At 51.4% G+C, this 17115-nt stretch overlaps 2 protein-coding genes across 4 annotated transcripts in view; one reads left to right on the top strand and one right to left on the bottom strand.

Annotated features, from left to right (window-relative positions):
- LOC146009536 (uncharacterized) overlaps nucleotides 1-17115 on the bottom strand; it is a 783885-nt gene that overhangs the window by 259885 nt on the left and 506885 nt on the right.
- The window catches only part of LOC146010036 (uncharacterized), a 34589-nt gene continuing 21173 nt past the window's right edge, over nucleotides 3700-17115 (top strand). For 2 of the 3 annotated variants that reach the window (XM_083150864.1, XM_083150862.1), the window contains exons 1-3: nucleotides 3700-4059; nucleotides 10342-10490; nucleotides 16397-16588. In XM_083150864.1, the coding sequence (XP_083006990.1) occupies nucleotides 10380-10490; nucleotides 16397-16588 (303 nt within the window). In that variant the 5' untranslated portion in view covers nucleotides 3700-4059; nucleotides 10342-10379. Of the gene's footprint in view, nucleotides 4060-4152; nucleotides 4288-10341; nucleotides 10491-16396; nucleotides 16589-17115 lie in introns of those variants that run through there. The other variant, XM_083150863.1, reaches the window with a different exon arrangement.

The following is a 17115-nucleotide window of genomic DNA, read 5'->3' as shown; positions in this document are numbered from 1 at the left end:
ACACTTGCAGGGGTGCCTTGGGTTGGTGGACCAAGATCAATTCATATTATTTATGGTCAATGTAACAGGCAAAACCAGTGCTGGTGGCTGCCAATCATAATATATGTGGACAAATAGGAGCAAATCCTGTCCCTCACCAGATAACTGTGACATAGAAACACAATGCACTTCCTTTAATATATATTTTTTCTAAATTTCTCTACTAAGCCTGTATGACGATCCTGTAGTCCAAGGTTGCACAGCTGAGACTTGTTGCTACTCCGCTATTATGGCACTTGGAGATACACTCTGGAAAGGGTGAATACTGGCAGCAATTCTAGTGTACCAATAGCCATTTGGAAAGGGAGAGACCCCGGAAAGGGCTTCCCCCAAAGCTTTTGCCACCCACGCGGAAGCCAGCGCTGGCCTAGCAATTGCCCCTGCATTGCAATAGATAAGCTTTAGGAAATTTTCCATCTTCCTGTTAGCAGAGTCCTTAAGGGATGCCGTATTTGGGATAGGAAGAGTGGATGACCTGACAAGCCTAGCAACATGTGCGTCCACAGGTGGCGCTGCCTCCCATTTAGCTCTATCATCCAGTAGGAGCGGGTAAAAAGAGGGAGGCACTTAGGCAAATTAAATTTACGATTTGGTGTTTTCCAGGCCTATGTCAACATCTCCCGTTGATCACACGTAAAATGTGGGCCCTTAAGGCCCCCATACACTATGCGATATAGGAACGATTTCACCCGATTCGGATGAATCGGGCAGTGAAATCGGCCCAAATCGCACTTGTAGACATCCTTTCAGATCCGATGCGCGGTCCCGTGCGCATCGGATCGGGAGGTCGGACTGGGTGCACATAAGATTTGCCAAATCTCATGTGCAGCCCGGAGCTGTGCGGGGGACGGCAGCGGGCGGAGGATGCCGGCTGATAGAGAGCCGAGCAGGGGAGGCTGCATAGGGAGCCGGGCAGGAGGAAGCTGTTGCGGTGAGGTGACAGCGGGAGCAGGGAGAACTTGGAGATGCTGGCTGCCGGACAGCGCCACGAGCCGGGAGGAACAGATAACTCCTGTTCCTCCTGGCTCCCGCCGCTGCCCAGCAGCCAGCGTCTTCAAGTTCTCCCTGCTCCTGCTGTCACCTCACCGCAACAGCTTCCTCCTGCCCGGCTCCCTATGCAGCCTCCCCCTGCTCGGCTCTCTATTAGCCGGCATCCCCCGCCTGCTGATGCCACCGCACAGCTCCCTCCTCCTGCAGCTCCCCGGGGACTGCATATGATAAATCCATGCGATTTATCATATGCAAACCTTGGCACATCAAGTGCCTAATCGTGTGTCCCCCTCCCGGGGAGCTGCAGGGGAAATCAGGTCCGACTTGTCCCTAGGACAAGTCGGACTAATGTATGGGGGCCTTTAGACTTGGGAGATGGCTCAGGATCCCCCATAGTCAGAACCTCCATAGTCAGAACCTCCCTAACTGCCCTGACCAGAGACTCCACATCAAAAAAACAAAACAACTATATTATTTTGGGTTTATGCCACTTTGGCATACTTGGCATTCTTCTCCCGGCTGCGCTGCACAGGGGGCCACTTTTGATGCCCTTTACAGCTTATTATTGGTAATCTAAGAGCACTCCATTCTCACTGCTAGGCAAACTCCCGGGTCTAGCATGTCGACCCGGTAATATGCCTTTCAACATGTTTTTTTTTTAGTGTGAACGGGTCAACCCATGTTTGAGATCCGGGTATGCAGACACGGGTTGACCCCTTCACACTGCAAAAAAAAAAACGTGTTAAAAGGCAAATTACTGGGTAGCACTGCTTCACCCGGGAATTTGCCTTAGCAGTGGGTCCGTCGCTGCAGTCCCCGGCATTTCTGGGGAAAGGCCGGGTATTTCACACGGGCAGTGTGAACACGGCATAATAGGATTTATTGAAAACATCTTGTTTTTTTTTTTGAGAGCATTTAACCATTTGAGCGCCAAGAAAGTCTGTCACCATAGGTGTGAAAATTGGCAAGTAAATTTTTTTATTAACCCTTTGAGCGCCATTGTTGCTGTGACTGGGCTGTGACTGTATTTATGTATACTAGAAGAACAGTCGCTGGGAGCGCTGCTGGCATTTTCGATGAATAGTTTGAGTGAATGGTTACGGTGAATGGTTTATGTATGTTATATTGTCATAAATACTAAAAACCTGAAAAAGGTATCAAATATGACATAGACTATATTTATCCTCTTATCTCAGCAGGCCCTCTGCGCGGAACATCGCCACGACGGTTCGCGATATTGGATCCCAGTTTGTAGCATCGGTCACACTACAATACAGAACAATGGTGTGGAATATATAATGCACTACACTACAGATTTTGAATCCACGTAGGTTTGTCCAAGTACAGCGACCAGCAATTCTAGGAGCTTTCCCCACTTGTTAGTCTTACGGTCACATTCCGCAAGTCAGCCATTGTTCCAATGAAAAAAAGTTACTGGGACAAAGACCTACTAAAGCACAGGTTCTCAAACTCGGTCCTCGGGACCCCACACAGTGCATGTTTTGCAGGTCTCCTCACAGCCTCCCACAAGTGTGTGGGCCAAGGGGGAAAAGATGACGCAATTTGCACAAAATTCTGTATTCAACCTCACTTTGCGGTGTCTGCTTTTTCGGGGGCCGATGCCAAGATGATTCAATCATTTGATGATGCCATACCCCTGGACAGCCCACCTTGTCATTATACATGCCTCCTATGTGCCTATCACACCGCTCCCCTCTAGTGGGTGGGCCACAAAGTAGTACCCCTTTCGCATTACACACATCGGACCCAGGTTATTGCCGGGTTGGTGAAGTATGGACTTGTATTGAGGTGCAGTGTAAAGGCCCACAGCTTATAACACGGGTCAACCAACCCAGCACTCTGACCCAGGTCGCCCTCTGTATAACTCAGTGACTCAGGATCACGTTCCGAGGTCCAACCCAGCTTAGCGATGTGACAGGGTTACAGGTATGAATAAAAGTTTGGCCTCATCTGTGCCCTAAATGCCCCCAGCATCTCCCTGACTTGCCCCATCACCAGCAACTTGTTGTTCCACACAGGAACCCCTCTGTGTCCCAAATGCTCCCCCCAACATCTCCCTGACATATCTCACTCCGGCAGCCTGATTCCCCACATACTCCACCCCAGCAGCCGGTTACCCCACATGGCAGCCTGTGTGCCCCAAATGCCCGTTTCCCTTAGATGCCCCCCTTTTGCAGCTTGTTACTCCACACAGTCTTCTGGGCACCACATATTACCCCAACATCTCTCTGACCTGCCCTCTAGTAGCCGGCGGGTTACCCCCAATTGTGTGCCCCAATTGCCACCAGCGTCTCCATGACCTGCCCTCACCAGCAGTCTGTTTCCCCACATAGACCCCTGTGTGACCAAATTACCCATAGCATCTCCAACCTTGACATGCCTCAGCCCAGTATCCTCAATCCCTAAATTCTGCACCCCAACATGTCCCCTATGCCTCCCTTATATGCCTCCTTGCAGTCTATTGCTGCACATAGCCTTATGTGCATCCCAAATTGCCCCAGCATATCTCTAGTACCCCTTCCTGTCCTTCTTCCAGCCTGCTGCCCACCATAGCTCCTCCCCCAGCCTGCCGCCCACCATAGCTCCTCCCCCAGCCTGCTGTCCACATAGCTCCTCCCCCAGCAGTCTATTTTCTTGGTGAAATAGGGATTGGGAATAGTGAAGGGGCGCTGTCCACAACTCCACATTCTATTACTGCTGGACTGGTATATAAGAAAATGGCCGCCGCACCCCTAACTAAAGACATTTAAAATATATAAAAGAATATCTACCTATTTTAGTTGCAGCACACCAGAGGGGGGAAACAATGCAACGTAAAAGAGGCGGCCGTTATTTTTTTGTATTCCGATGCCGCAGAATTATTTCCTTTGTTATATCCAAGGCAGAAAAACAAAACGGCGGCCATTTTATTGTGGTCCGTAGGCTCTTATTATTACAATAGATTTCATTCAGAGCGGAATAGTCCACGGACAGAGGAGATGAGGAAGTTGAGGATAACGGGCTGTGCTGGTGCTGTATATACATAATATTGATGTTATTATTACAGGGTTATCTACCATCACCCTCTCCTTCAGGGACACAATGTTCAGCTCCTGGGCTTCCCTGGTAATGTAGGATTGCCATCACATGTGGGGAGCTAGGTAATTGATAAGAAAGGTGTCACCACAGGTGATGGCAATCATACATTACCAGGGAAGTCCAGGAGCTCAACATTGTGTCCCCGAAGGAGAGGGTCAGGTAGGCAACACTGCTGTATACATATTATTATTATTATAATATGCATGTGTCAGTGTCTTCTGCCTGTATAGTGTAAGGTGTGCCCAAGTGTGTATGTATGAGGTGTAATGCTGGGAGGTGACTGTGGGTATGGGGGGTATATGTGCCGGGCATGAGGATGTATAAGGTGTGGCCAGGTGTGTATGTATGTGGTGTAATGCTGGGTGGTGACTGTGGGTATGGGGGTATATGTGCCAGGCATGAGGATGTATAAGGTGTGCCCAGGTGTGTATGTATGAGGTGTAATGCTGGGTGGTGACTGTGGGTATGGGGGGTATATGTGCCAGGTATGAGGATGTATAAGGTGTGCCCAGGTGTGTATGTATGAGGTGTAATGCTGGGTGGTGACTGTGGGTATGGGGGTATATGTGCCGGGTATGAGGGTGTATAAGGTGTGCCCAGGTGTGTATGTATGAGGTGTAATGCTGGGCGGTGACTGTGGGTATGGGGGGTATATGTGCCGGGTATGAGGGTGTATAAGGTGTGCCCAGGTGTGTATGTATGAGGTGTAATGCTGGGTGGTGACTGTGGGTATGGGGGTATATGTGCCGGGTATGAGGGTGTATAAGGTGTGCCCAGGTGTGTATGTATGAGGTGTAATGCTGGGCGGTGACTGTGGGTATGGGGGGGGTATATGTGCCAGGTATGAGGATGTATAAGGTGTGCCCAGGTGTGTATGTATGAGGTGTAATGCTGGGCGGTGACTGTGGGTATGGGGGGTATATGTGCCAGGCATGAGGATGTATAAGGTGTGCCCAGGTGTGTATGTATATGGTGTAATGATGGGTGGTGACTGTGGGTATGGGGGTATATGTGCCGGGCATGAGGATTTATAAGGCGTGCCCAGGTGTATGTATGAGGTGTAATGCTGGGTGGTGACTGTGGGTATGGGGGGGTATATGTGCCAGGCATGAGGATGTATAAGGTGTGCCCAGGTGTGTATGTATGAGGTGTAATGCTGGGTGGTGACTGTGGGTAATGGGGGTATATGTGCCAGGCATGAGGATGTATAAGGTGTGCCCAGGTGTGTATGTATGAGGTGTAATGCTGGGCGGTGACTGTGGGTATGGGGGGTATATGTGCCAGGCATGAGGATGTATAAGGTGTGCCCAGGTGTGTATGTATGAGGTGTAATGCTGGGTGGTGACTGTGGGTAATGGGGGTATATGTGCCAGGCATGAGGCTGTATAAGGTGTGCCCAGGTGTGTATGTATGAGGTGTAATGCTGGGCGGTGACTGTGGGTATGGGGGGTATATGTGCTAGGCATGAGGATGTATAAGGTGTGCCCAGGTGTGTATGTATGAGGTGTAATGCTGGGCGGTGACTGTGGGTATGGGGGGTATATGTGCCAGGTATGAGGATGTATAAGGTGTGCCCAGGTGTGTATATGTGAGGTGTAATGCTGGGCGGTGACTGTGGGTATGGGGGGTATATGTGCCAGGTATGAGGATGTATAAGGTGTGCCCAGGTGTGTATGTATGAGGTGTAATACTGGGAGGTGACTGTGGGTATGGGGGTATATGTGCCGGGTATGAGGATGTATAAGGTGTGCCCAGGTGTGTATGTATGAGGTGTAATGCTGGGCGGTGACTGTGGGTATGGGGGGTATATGTGCCAGGTATGAGCATGTATAAGCTGTGCCCAGGTGTGTATGTATGAGGTGTAATGCTGGGTGGTGACTGTGGGTATGGGGGGTATATGTGCCGGGCATGAGGATGTATGAGGTGTGCCCAGGTGTGTATGTATGAGGTGTAATGCTGGGTGGTGACTGTGGGTAATGGGGGTATGTGTGCCCAGGTGTGTATGTATGAGTGTAATGCTGGGCGGTGACTGTGGGTATGGGGGGTATATGTGCCGGGTATGAGGATGTATAAGGTGTGCCCAGGTGTGTATGTATGAGGTGTAATGCTGGGTGGTGACTGTGGGTATGGGGGGTATATGTGCTAGGCATGAGGATGTATAAGGTGTGCCCAGGTGTGTATGTATGAGGTGTAATGCTGGGCGGTGACTGTGGGTATGGGGGGTATATGTGCCAGGTATGAGGATGTATAAGGTGTGCCCAGGTGTGTATGTATGAGGTGTAATGCTGGGCGGTGACTGTGGGTATGGGGGGTATATGTGCCGGGTATGAGGATGTATAAGGTGTGCCCAGGTGTGTATGTATGAGGTGTAATGCTGGGTGGTGACTGTGGGTATGGGGGGTATATGTGCTAGGCATGAGGATGTATAAGGTGTGCCCAGGTGTGTATGTATGAGGTGTAATGCTGGGCGGTGACTGTGGGTATGGGGGGTATATGTGCCAGGTATGAGGATGTATAAGGTGTGCCCAGGTGTGTATGTATGAGGTGTAATGCTGGGCGGTGACTGTGGGTATGGGGGGTATATGTGCCAGGTATGAGGATGTATAAGGTGTGCCCAGGTGTGTATGTATGAGGTGTAATGCTGGGTGGTGACTGTGGGTATGGGGGGTATATGTGCCAGGTATGAGGATGTATAAGGTCTGCCCAGGTGTGTATGTATGAGGTGTAATGCTGGCAGGTGACTGTGGGTATGGGGGGTATATGTGCCGGGCATGAGGATGTATAAGGTGTGCCCAGGTGTGTATGTATGAAGGGTAATGCTGGGTGGTGACTGTGGGTATGGGGGGTATATGTGCCGGGTATGAGGATTTATAAGGTGTGCCCAGGTGTGTATGTATGTGGTGTAATGCTGGGAGGTGACTGTGGGTATGGGGGGTATATGTGCCAGGTGTGAGGATGTATAAGGTGTGCCCAGGTGTGTATGTATGAGGTGTAATGCTGGGTGGTGACTGTGGGTATGGGGGGTATATGTGCCGGGTATGAGGATGTGTAAGGTGTGCCCAGGTGTGTATGTATTAGGTGTAATGCTGGGAGGTGACTGTGGGTATGGGGGGTATATGTGCTGGGCATGAGGATGTATAAGGTGTGCCCAGGTGTGTATGTATGCGGTGTAATGCTGGGAGGTGACTGTGGGTTTGGGGGGTATATGTGCCGGGTATGAGGATGTATAAGGTGTGCCCAGGTGTGTATGTATGAGGTGTAATGCTGGGTGGTGACTGTGGGTACGGGGGTATATGTGCCAAGTATGAGGATGTATGAGGTGTGCCCAGATGTGTATGTATGAGGTGTAATGCTGGGCAGTGACTGTGGGTATGGGGGGTATATGTGCCGGGTATGAGGATATATAAGGTGTGCCCAGGTGTGTATGTATGAGGTGTAATGCTGGGAGGTGACTGTGGGTATGGGGGTATATGTGCCAGGCATGAGGATGTATAAGGTGTGCCCAGGTGTGTATGTATGAGGTGTAATGCTGGGTGGTGACTGTGGGTATGGGGGGTATATGTGCCGGGTATGAGGATGTATAAGGTGTGCCCAGATGTGTATGTATGGGGTGTAATGCTGGTTGGTGACTGTGGGTATGGGGGGTATATGTGCCAGGTATGAGGCTGTATGAGGTGTAATACTGGGAGGTGACTGTGGGTAATGGGGGGTATATGTGCCAGGTATGAGGATGTATAAGGTGTGCCCAGGTGTGTATGTATGAGGTGTAATGCTGGGAGGTGACTGTGGGTATGGGGGTATATGTGCCAGGTATGAGGATGTATAAGGTGTGCCCAGATGTGTATGTATGAGGTGTAATGCTGGGCGGTGACTGTGGGTATGGGGGGTATATGTGCCGGGTATGAGGATGTATAAGGTGTGCCCAGGTGTGTATGTATGAGGTGTAATGCTGGGTGGTGACTGTGGGTATGGGGGGGTATATGTGCCGGGTATGAGGATGTATAAGGTGTGCCCAGGTGTGTATGTATGAGGTGTAATGCTGGGAGGTGACTGTGGGTATGGGGGGTATATGTGCCAGGCATGAGGATGTATAAGGTGTGCCCAGATGTGTATGTATGAGGTGTAATGCTGGGTGGTGACTGTGGGTATGGGGGGTATATGTGCCAGGTATGAGGATGTATAAGGTGTGCCCAGGTGTGTATGTATGAGGTGTAATGCTGGGCGGTGACTGTGGGTATGGGGGTATATGTGCCAGGTATGAGGATGTATAAGGTGTGCCCAGATGTGTATGTATGAGGTGTAATGCTGGGTGGTGACTGTGGGTATGGGGGGTATATGTGCCAGGTTTGAGGATGTATAAGGTGTGCCCAGGTGTGTATGTATGAGGTGTGATGCTGGGTGGTGACTGTGGGTATGGGGGGTATATGTGCCGGGTATGAGGATGTATAAGGTGTGCCCAGGTGTGTATGTATGAGGTGTAATGCTGGGTGGTGACTGTGGGTATGGGGGGTATATGTGCCAGGTATGAGGATGTATAAGGTGTGCCCAGATGTGTATGAGGTGTAATGCTGGGAGGTGACTGTGGGTATGGGGGGTATATGTGCCAGGTATGAGGATGTATAAGGTGTGCCCAGGTGTGTATGTATGAGGTGTAATGCTGGGTGGTGACTGTGGGTATGGGGGGGTATATGTGCCAGGTATGAGGATGTATAAGGTGTGCCCAGGTGTGTATGTATGAGGTGTAATGCTGGGTGGTGACTGTGGGTATGGGGGTATATGTGCCGGGTATGAGGGTGTATAAGGTGTGCCCAGGTGTGTATGTATGAGGTGTAATGCTGGGTGGTGACTGTGGGTATGGGGGGTATATGTGCCAGGTATGAGGATGTATAAGGTGTGCCCAGGTGTGTATGTATGAGGTGTAATGCTGGGTGATGACTGTGGGTATGGGGGGTATATGTGCTGGGCATGAGGCTGTATAAGGTGTGCCCAGGTGTGTATGTATAAGGTGTAATGCTGGGAGGTGACTGTGGGTATGGGGGGTATATGTGCCAGGCATGAGGATGTATAAGGTGTGCCCAGATGTGTATGTATGAGGTGTAATGCTGGGTGGTGACTGTGGGTATGGGGGGTATATGTGCCAGGTATGAGGATGTATAAGGTGTGCCCAGGTGTGTATGTATGAGGTGTAATGCTGGGCGGTGACTGTGGGTATGGGGGTATATGTGCCAGGTATGAGGATGTATAAGGTGTGCCCAGATGTGTATGTATGAGGTGTAATGCTGGGTGGTGACTGTGGGTATGGGGGGTATATGTGCCAGGTTTGAGGATGTATAAGGTGTGCCCAGGTGTGTATGTATGAGGTGTGATGCTGGGTGGTGACTGTGGGTATGGGGGGTATATGTGCCGGGTATGAGGATGTATAAGGTGTGCCCAGGTGTGTATGTATGAGGTGTAATGCTGGGTGGTGACTGTGGGTATGGGGGGTATATGTGCCAGGTATGAGGATGTATAAGGTGTGCCCAGATGTGTATGAGGTGTAATGCTGGGAGGTGACTGTGGGTATGGGGGGTATATGTGCCAGGTATGAGGATGTATAAGGTGTGCCCAGGTGTGTATGTATGAGGTGTAATGCTGGGTGGTGACTGTGGGTATGGGGGGGTATATGTGCCAGGTATGAGGATGTATAAGGTGTGCCCAGGTGTGTATGTATGAGGTGTAATGCTGGGTGGTGACTGTGGGTATGGGGGTATATGTGCCGGGTATGAGGGTGTATAAGGTGTGCCCAGGTGTGTATGTATGAGGTGTAATGCTGGGTGGTGACTGTGGGTATGGGGGGTATATGTGCCAGGTATGAGGATGTATAAGGTGTGCCCAGGTGTGTATGTATGAGGTGTAATGCTGGGTGATGACTGTGGGTATGGGGGGTATATGTGCTGGGCATGAGGCTGTATAAGGTGTGCCCAGGTGTGTATGTATAAGGTGTAATGCTGGGAGGTGACTGTGGGTATGGGGGGTATATGTGCCAGGTATAAGGTGTGCCCAGGTGTATTATTGTGTGTGTCAGTGAGTAGACATAATAGGGAATGTTATATACACTGACCAGGGCTGTAGGATCAGGGGATAGAGCAGGATGTAATGATAACTCAGTGATACATATCTGCATATATTACATGTACTCTGTGATGTATAATAATTATATGTATTCCTGGACAGTGGAGCTGTGAGGAGCACAAGTCAGTATTGGAGGTCACATGAGGATGACACACGTCACTGATTCGCTGAGGATGGACCAGGACAGGAGTCACATGACTGAGGGGATAGTGAATCTCAGCCTGGAGATCATCTACCTGCTGACAGGAGAGGTGAGGGGGCTGTGGGAGCGTCACAGTGATGTCACTGTTATTTATATTATTTTAAAGGTAATTGAGATGAGAGGTGAGGAGGTTGTAGGAGAGATTTTAGCCTGGTCCTTGTGACAGCACCTGTGACTCCAGTCCTAGAAGGTGACGCTCCATCCTGTCTCTGACTAAACACCTTGCAGGAAAGTGTAAGGGCCACATGTAGTCTCACAGCGGCTGGAGAGTCACCGGTTGTCCAGGCCTGAGGTATAGAGTATTAGATCAGGGGTGCGGCAGGTGACACCACACAGAATACATTGGGGTTGGAACTGGCAGATGGGCCATTGGGCACCTGCTGGGATGTTACTCCTTCCCTGTCATCTCCAGTATGGGGCACTGCTGTGATGTTACTCCTTCCATGTCATCTCCAGTATGGGGCACTGCTGGGATGTTACTCCTTCCCTGTCATCTCCAGTATGGGGCACTGCTGGGATGTTACTCCTTCCCGGTCATCTCCAGTATGGGGCACTGCTGTGATGTTACTCCTTCCCTGTCCTCTCCAGTATGGGGCACTGCTGGGATGTTACTCCTTCCCTGTCCTCTCCAGTATGGGGCACTGCTGGGATGTTACTCCTTCCCTGTCATCTCCAGTATGGGGCACTGCTGGGATGTTACTCCTTCCCTGTCATCTCCAGTATGGGGCACTGCTGGGATGTTACTCCTTCCCTGTCATCTCCAGTATGGGGCACTGCTGGGATGTTACTCCTTCCCTGTCATCTCCAGTATGGGGCACTGCTGGGATGTGACTCCTTCCCCGTCATCTCCAGTATGGGGCACTGCTGTGATGTTACTCCTTCCCTGTCATCTCCAGTATGGGGCACTGCTGGGATGTTACTCCTTCCCTGTCATCTCCAGTATGGGGCACTGCTGGGATGTGACTCCTTCCCTGTCATCTCCAGTATGGGGCACTGCTGGGATGTTACTCCTTCCCTGTCATCTCCAGTATGGGGCACTGCTGGGATGTTACTTCTTCCCTGTCATCTCCAGTATGGGGCACTGCTGGGATGTTACTCCTTCCCTGTCCTCTCCAGTATGGGGCACTGCTGGGATGTTACTCCTTCCCTGTCATCTCCAGTATGGGGCACTGCTGTGATGTTACTCCTTCCCCGTCATCTCCAGTATGGGGCACTGCTGGGATGTTACGCCTTCCCCGTCATCTCCAGTATGGGGCACTGCTGGGATGTTACGCCTTCCCCGTCATCTCCAGTATGGGGCACTGCTGGGATGTTACTCCTTCCCCGTCATCTCCAGTATGGGGCACTGCTGGGATGTTACTCCTTCCCCGTCATCTCCAGTATGGGGCACTGCTGGGATGTTACTCCTTCCCCGTCATCTCCAGTATGGGGCACTGCTGGGATGTTACTCCTTCCCCGTCATCTCCAGTATGGGGCACTGCTGGGATGTTACTCCTTCCCCGTCATCTCCAGTATGGGGCACTGCTGGGATGTTACTCCTTCCCCGTCATCTCCAGTATGGGGCACTGCTGGGATGTTACTCCTTCCCCGTCATCTCCAGTATGGGGCACTGCTGGGATGTTACTCCTTCCCCGTCATCTCCAGTATGGGGCACTGCTGGGATGTTACTCCTTCCCTGTCATCTCCAGTATGGGGCACTGCTGGGATGTTACTCCTTCCCCGTCATCTCCAGTATGGGGCACTGCTGGGATGTTACTCCTTCCCCGTCATCTCCAGTATGGGGCACTGCTGGGATGTTACTCCTTCCCCGTCATCTCCAGTATGGGGCACTGCTGGGATGTTACGCCTTCCCCGTCATCTCCAGTATGGGGCACTGCTGGGATGTTACGCCTTCCCCGTCATCTCCAGTATGGGGCACTGCTGGGATGTTACTCCTTCCCCGTCATCTCCAGTATGGGGCACTGCTGGGATGTTACTCCTTCCCCGTCATCTCCAGTATGGGGCACTGCTGGGATGTTACTCCTTCCCCGTCATCTCCAGTATGGGGCACTGCTGGGATGTTACTCCTTCCCCGTCATCTCCAGTATGGGGCACTGCTGGGATGTTACTCCTTCCCCGTCATCTCCAGTATGGGGCACTGCTGGGATGTTACTCCTTCCACGTCATCTCCAGTATGGGGCACTGCTGGGATGTTACTCCTTCCCCGTCCTCTCCAGTATGGGGCACTGCTGGGATGTTACTCCTTCCCCGTCATCTCCAGTATGGGGCACTGCTGGGATGTTACTCCTTCCCTGTCATCTCCAGTATGGGGCACTGCTGGGATGTTACTCCTTCCCTGTCATCTCCAGTATGGGGCACTGCTGGGATGTTACTCCTTCCCTGTCATCTCCAGTATGGGGCACTGCTGGGATGTTACGCCTTCCCTGTCATCTCCAGTATGGGGCACTGCTGGGATGTTACTCCTTCCCTGTCATCTCCAGTATGGGGCACTGCTGGGATGTTACTCCTTCCCTGTCATCTCCAGTATGGGGCACTGCTGGGATGTTACTCCTTCCCTGTCATCTCCAGTATGGGGCACTGCTGGGATGTTACTCCTTCCCCGTCATCTCCAGTATGGGGCACTGCTGGGATGTGACTCCTTCCCTGTCATCCCCAGTATGGGGCACTGCTGGGATGTTACTCCTTCCCTGTCATCTCCAGTATGGGGCACTGCTGGGATGTTACTCCTTCCCCGTCATCTCCAGTATGGGGCACTGCTGGGATGTTACTCCTTCCCCGTCATCTCCAGTATGGGGCACTGCTGGGATGTTACTCCTTCCCCGTCATCTCCAGTATGGGGCACTGCTGGGATGTTACTCCTTCCCTGTCATCTCCAGTATGGGGCACTGCTGGGATGTTACTCCTTCCCTGTCATCTCCAGTATGGGGCACTGCTGGGATGTGACTCCTTCCCTGTCATCTCCAGTATGGGGCACTGCTGGGATGTTACTCCTTCCCTGTCATCTCCAGTATGGGGCACTGCTGGGATGTTACTTCTTCCCTGTCATCTCCAGTATGGGGCACTGCTGGGATGTTACTCCTTCCCCGTCATCTCCAGTATGGGGCACTGCTGGGATGTTACTCCTTCCCTGTCATCTCCAGTATGGGGCACTGCTGGGATGTTACTCCTTCCCTGTCATCTCCAGTATGGGGCACTGCTGGGATGTTACTCCTTCCCTGTCATCTCCAGTATGGGGCACTGCTGGGATGTTACGCCTTCCCTGTCATCTCCAGTATGGGGCACTGCTGGGATGTTACTCCTTCCCTGTCATCTCCAGTATGGGGCACTGCTGGGATGTTACTCCTTCCCTGTCATCTCCAGTATGGGGCACTGCTGGGATGTTACTCCTTCCCTGTCATCTCCAGTATGGGGCACTGCTGGGATGTTACTCCTTCCCCGTCATCTCCAGTATGGGGCACTGCTGGGATGTGACTCCTTCCCTGTCATCCCCAGTATGGGGCACCGCTGGGATGTTACTCCTTCCCTGTCATCTCCAGTATGGGGCACTGCTGGGATGTTACTCCTTCCCTGTCATCTCCAGTATGGGGCACTGCTGGGATGTTACTCCTTCCCCGTCCTCTCCAGTATGGGGCACTGCCGGGACGTTACTCCTTCCCTGTCATCTCCAGTATGGGGCACTGCTGGGATGTTACTCCTTCCCCGTCATCTCCAGTATGGGGCACTGCTGGGATGTTACTCCTTCCCTGTCATCTCCAGTATGGGGCACTGCTGGGATGTGACTCCTTCCCTGTCATCTCCAGTATGGGGCACTGCTGGGATGTTACTCCTTCCCTGTCATCTCCAGTATGGGGCACTGCTGGGATGTTACTTCTTCCCTGTCATCTCCAGTATGGGGCACTGCTGGGATGTTACTCCTTCCCCGTCATCTCCAGTATGGGGCACTGCTGGGATGTTACTCCTTCCCTGTCATCTCCAGTATGGGGCACTGCTGGGATGTTACTCCTTCCCTGTCATCTCCAGTATGGGGCACTGCTGGGATGTTACGCCTTCCCTGTCATCTCCAGTATGGGGCACTGCTGGGATGTTACGCCTTCCCTGTCATCTCCAGTATGGGGCACTGCTGGGATGTTACTCCTTCCCTGTCATCTCCAGTATGGGGCACTGCTGGGATGTTACTCCTTCCCTGTCATCTCCAGTATGGGGCACTGCTGGGATGTTACTCCTTCCCCGTCATCTCCAGTATGGGGCACTGCTGGGATGTGACTCCTTCCCTGTCATCCCCAGTATGGGGCACCGCTGGGATGTTACTCCTTCCCTGTCATCTCCAGTATGGGGCACTGCTGGGATGTTACTCCTTCCCTGTCATCTCCAGTATGGGGCACTGCTGGGATGTTACTCCTTCCCCGTCCTCTCCAGTATGGGGCACTGCCGGGACGTTACTCCTTCCCTGTCATCTCCAGTATGGGGCACTGCTGGGATGTTACTCCTTCCCCGTCATCTCCAGTATGGGGCACTGCTGGGATGTTACTCCTTCCCTGTCATCTCCGGTATGGGGCACTGCTGGGATGTGACTCCTTCCCCGTCATCTCCGGTATGGGGCACTGCTGGGATGTGACTCCTTCCCCGTCATCTCCGGTATGGGGCACTGCTGGGATGTTACTCCTTCCCCGTCATCTCCAGTATGGGGCACTGCCTTGTGGCTCTTGCACAGTGAGTAGGCGTCCGAATGTCTCTCCATCCACAGAGCTGGTGAACGAGGCAGCAGACGCAGCAGGGTGGCATTATGTATTATCGGTGAGGACTAGAGACAGATAAATGATAGAAAAGTAATATGCAAACACAGGTATAGGTGGTCTACAAAGCGCTTGTAGACTCCACTTATACCTGTGTCTGGATATTGTAAGTTTTGGAGGAGGGTGATGCTCCCCTAAGTGTGAGTCAGTCAGGGCAGCTGCACAAGAAGGTGACAGAGGTGTACTACATTGCATAGATAGAAACGTGATAGTATGAGGATATGGAGTGGAGGCCTGATGGCTGAGCCAGAAGGGCAGTGATGCGGCATGGAAGGATTAGAGGTATATAATATAAGAAAGTAATACAGACACAGAAGAAGATGTGGAAGAGGAGACAGAAACGTATAAAGCTGATGAGAGATTGAGAGAAATGATAACGGAGGAGGATCCTCTTCTGTCTGTTGGGGGGGAGGGGGGGGGCAGAAAGAAGGCGTAATTATATTATACCATAGATAACGGTTATTTGTGTTGCCTTGTCCCTAGGCGGCAGCAAGCTTTGTGCCTTCTTGAAAGAGAACCTGCAGAGCAACAGATTGCATAAGCCTGATTGAGCGGCAGGACTTGGGTTATATAGTAAAATTCATATTTATTGCATTACTGCATAGCTATAATGGGCACTACTACTGTGTGGTGTAACATTAATAAGGGGCAATAATGCTTGGCATGATTTGCTATAAGGGGCACTACTACTGTGTGGTGTAACATTAATATATATTATGTAGCATAATGTGTTAATAAGAGGCACAAATACTGTGTGGCATAATGTGAATAAGGGAGCACTTCTGTGTGGCATAATGTGAATAGGGGACACTACTGTGCAACTTTAAATAAGGTGTTATTTGAATTTTAGTTACTATTGGTTGACAACACCCATTCTAAATGAGTACACACCCTTTTTTTGGTATATTGAATGCTGTTTAGGCGAGCTATGGCGGCGAGCAGTGCCTATTGCCCGCCGTGATAGCCCCCAGTATTTAACCCACCTCCTTCACTCGTCGTTTCCACCTCGCTGTTAATAAAAAGTGAGGTGGAAATGGTTTCCTGCATTAGCGGTGAACCTTGCCATTCGGGGGAATGTACTCCTCATATTATATGTTGGACCCGGTAACTAGATAGGAGGAGGGTTGGTATTTGTAAAAAATAGCTGTCTCTCATTACACAGGATTACACAGTAGTGAAGAAGACATCCAGTGAGCATGAGACATCCAGCAGCCATTCCCAAATGTCAGGAGGACTGAGCAGGTCCCAGAACCTCATCCCGGTGCCTCCACCTCACTCACTGATACACTGGAGAGACCATGAGCAGAAGATCCTGGAACTTACCAACAAGATCATCCAGCTGCTGACTGGAGAGGTGACTGCTGGGAATGGGACATTATACAGTAACACTGGGGGATGTGACCGGAGAGGTGACTGCTGGGAATGGGACATTATACAGTAACACCGGGGGATGTGACCGGAGAGGTGACTGCTGGGAATGGGACATTATACAGTAATACTGGGGGATGTGACCGGAGAGGTGACTGCTGGGAATGAGACGTTATATAGTTACACCGGGGGATGTGACCGGAGAGGTGACTGCTGGGAATGAGACGTTATACAGTAACACCGGGTGATGTGACCGGAGAGGTGACTGCTGGGAATGGGACATTATACAGTAACACTAGGGGATGTGACCGGAGAGGTGACTGCTGGGAATGGGACATTATACAGTAACACTGGGTTATGTGACCGGAGAGGTGACTGCTGGGAATGAGACGTTATATAGTAACACCGGGGGATGTTACAGGGGAGGTGACTGCTGGGAATGGGACATTATACAGTAACACCGGTGGATGTGTCCGGAGAGGTGACTGCTCGTAATAAGACATTATACAGTAA

The sequence above is a fragment of the Crinia signifera genome, chromosome 6 (assembly GCF_055691185.1).
Source record: "Crinia signifera chromosome 6, ASM5569118v1, whole genome shotgun sequence".
Lineage (NCBI taxonomy): Eukaryota > Metazoa > Chordata > Amphibia > Anura > Myobatrachidae > Crinia > Crinia signifera.
Note: the sequence above shows the minus strand (reverse complement) of the source record. Positions and strands in the feature narration are given on the sequence as shown.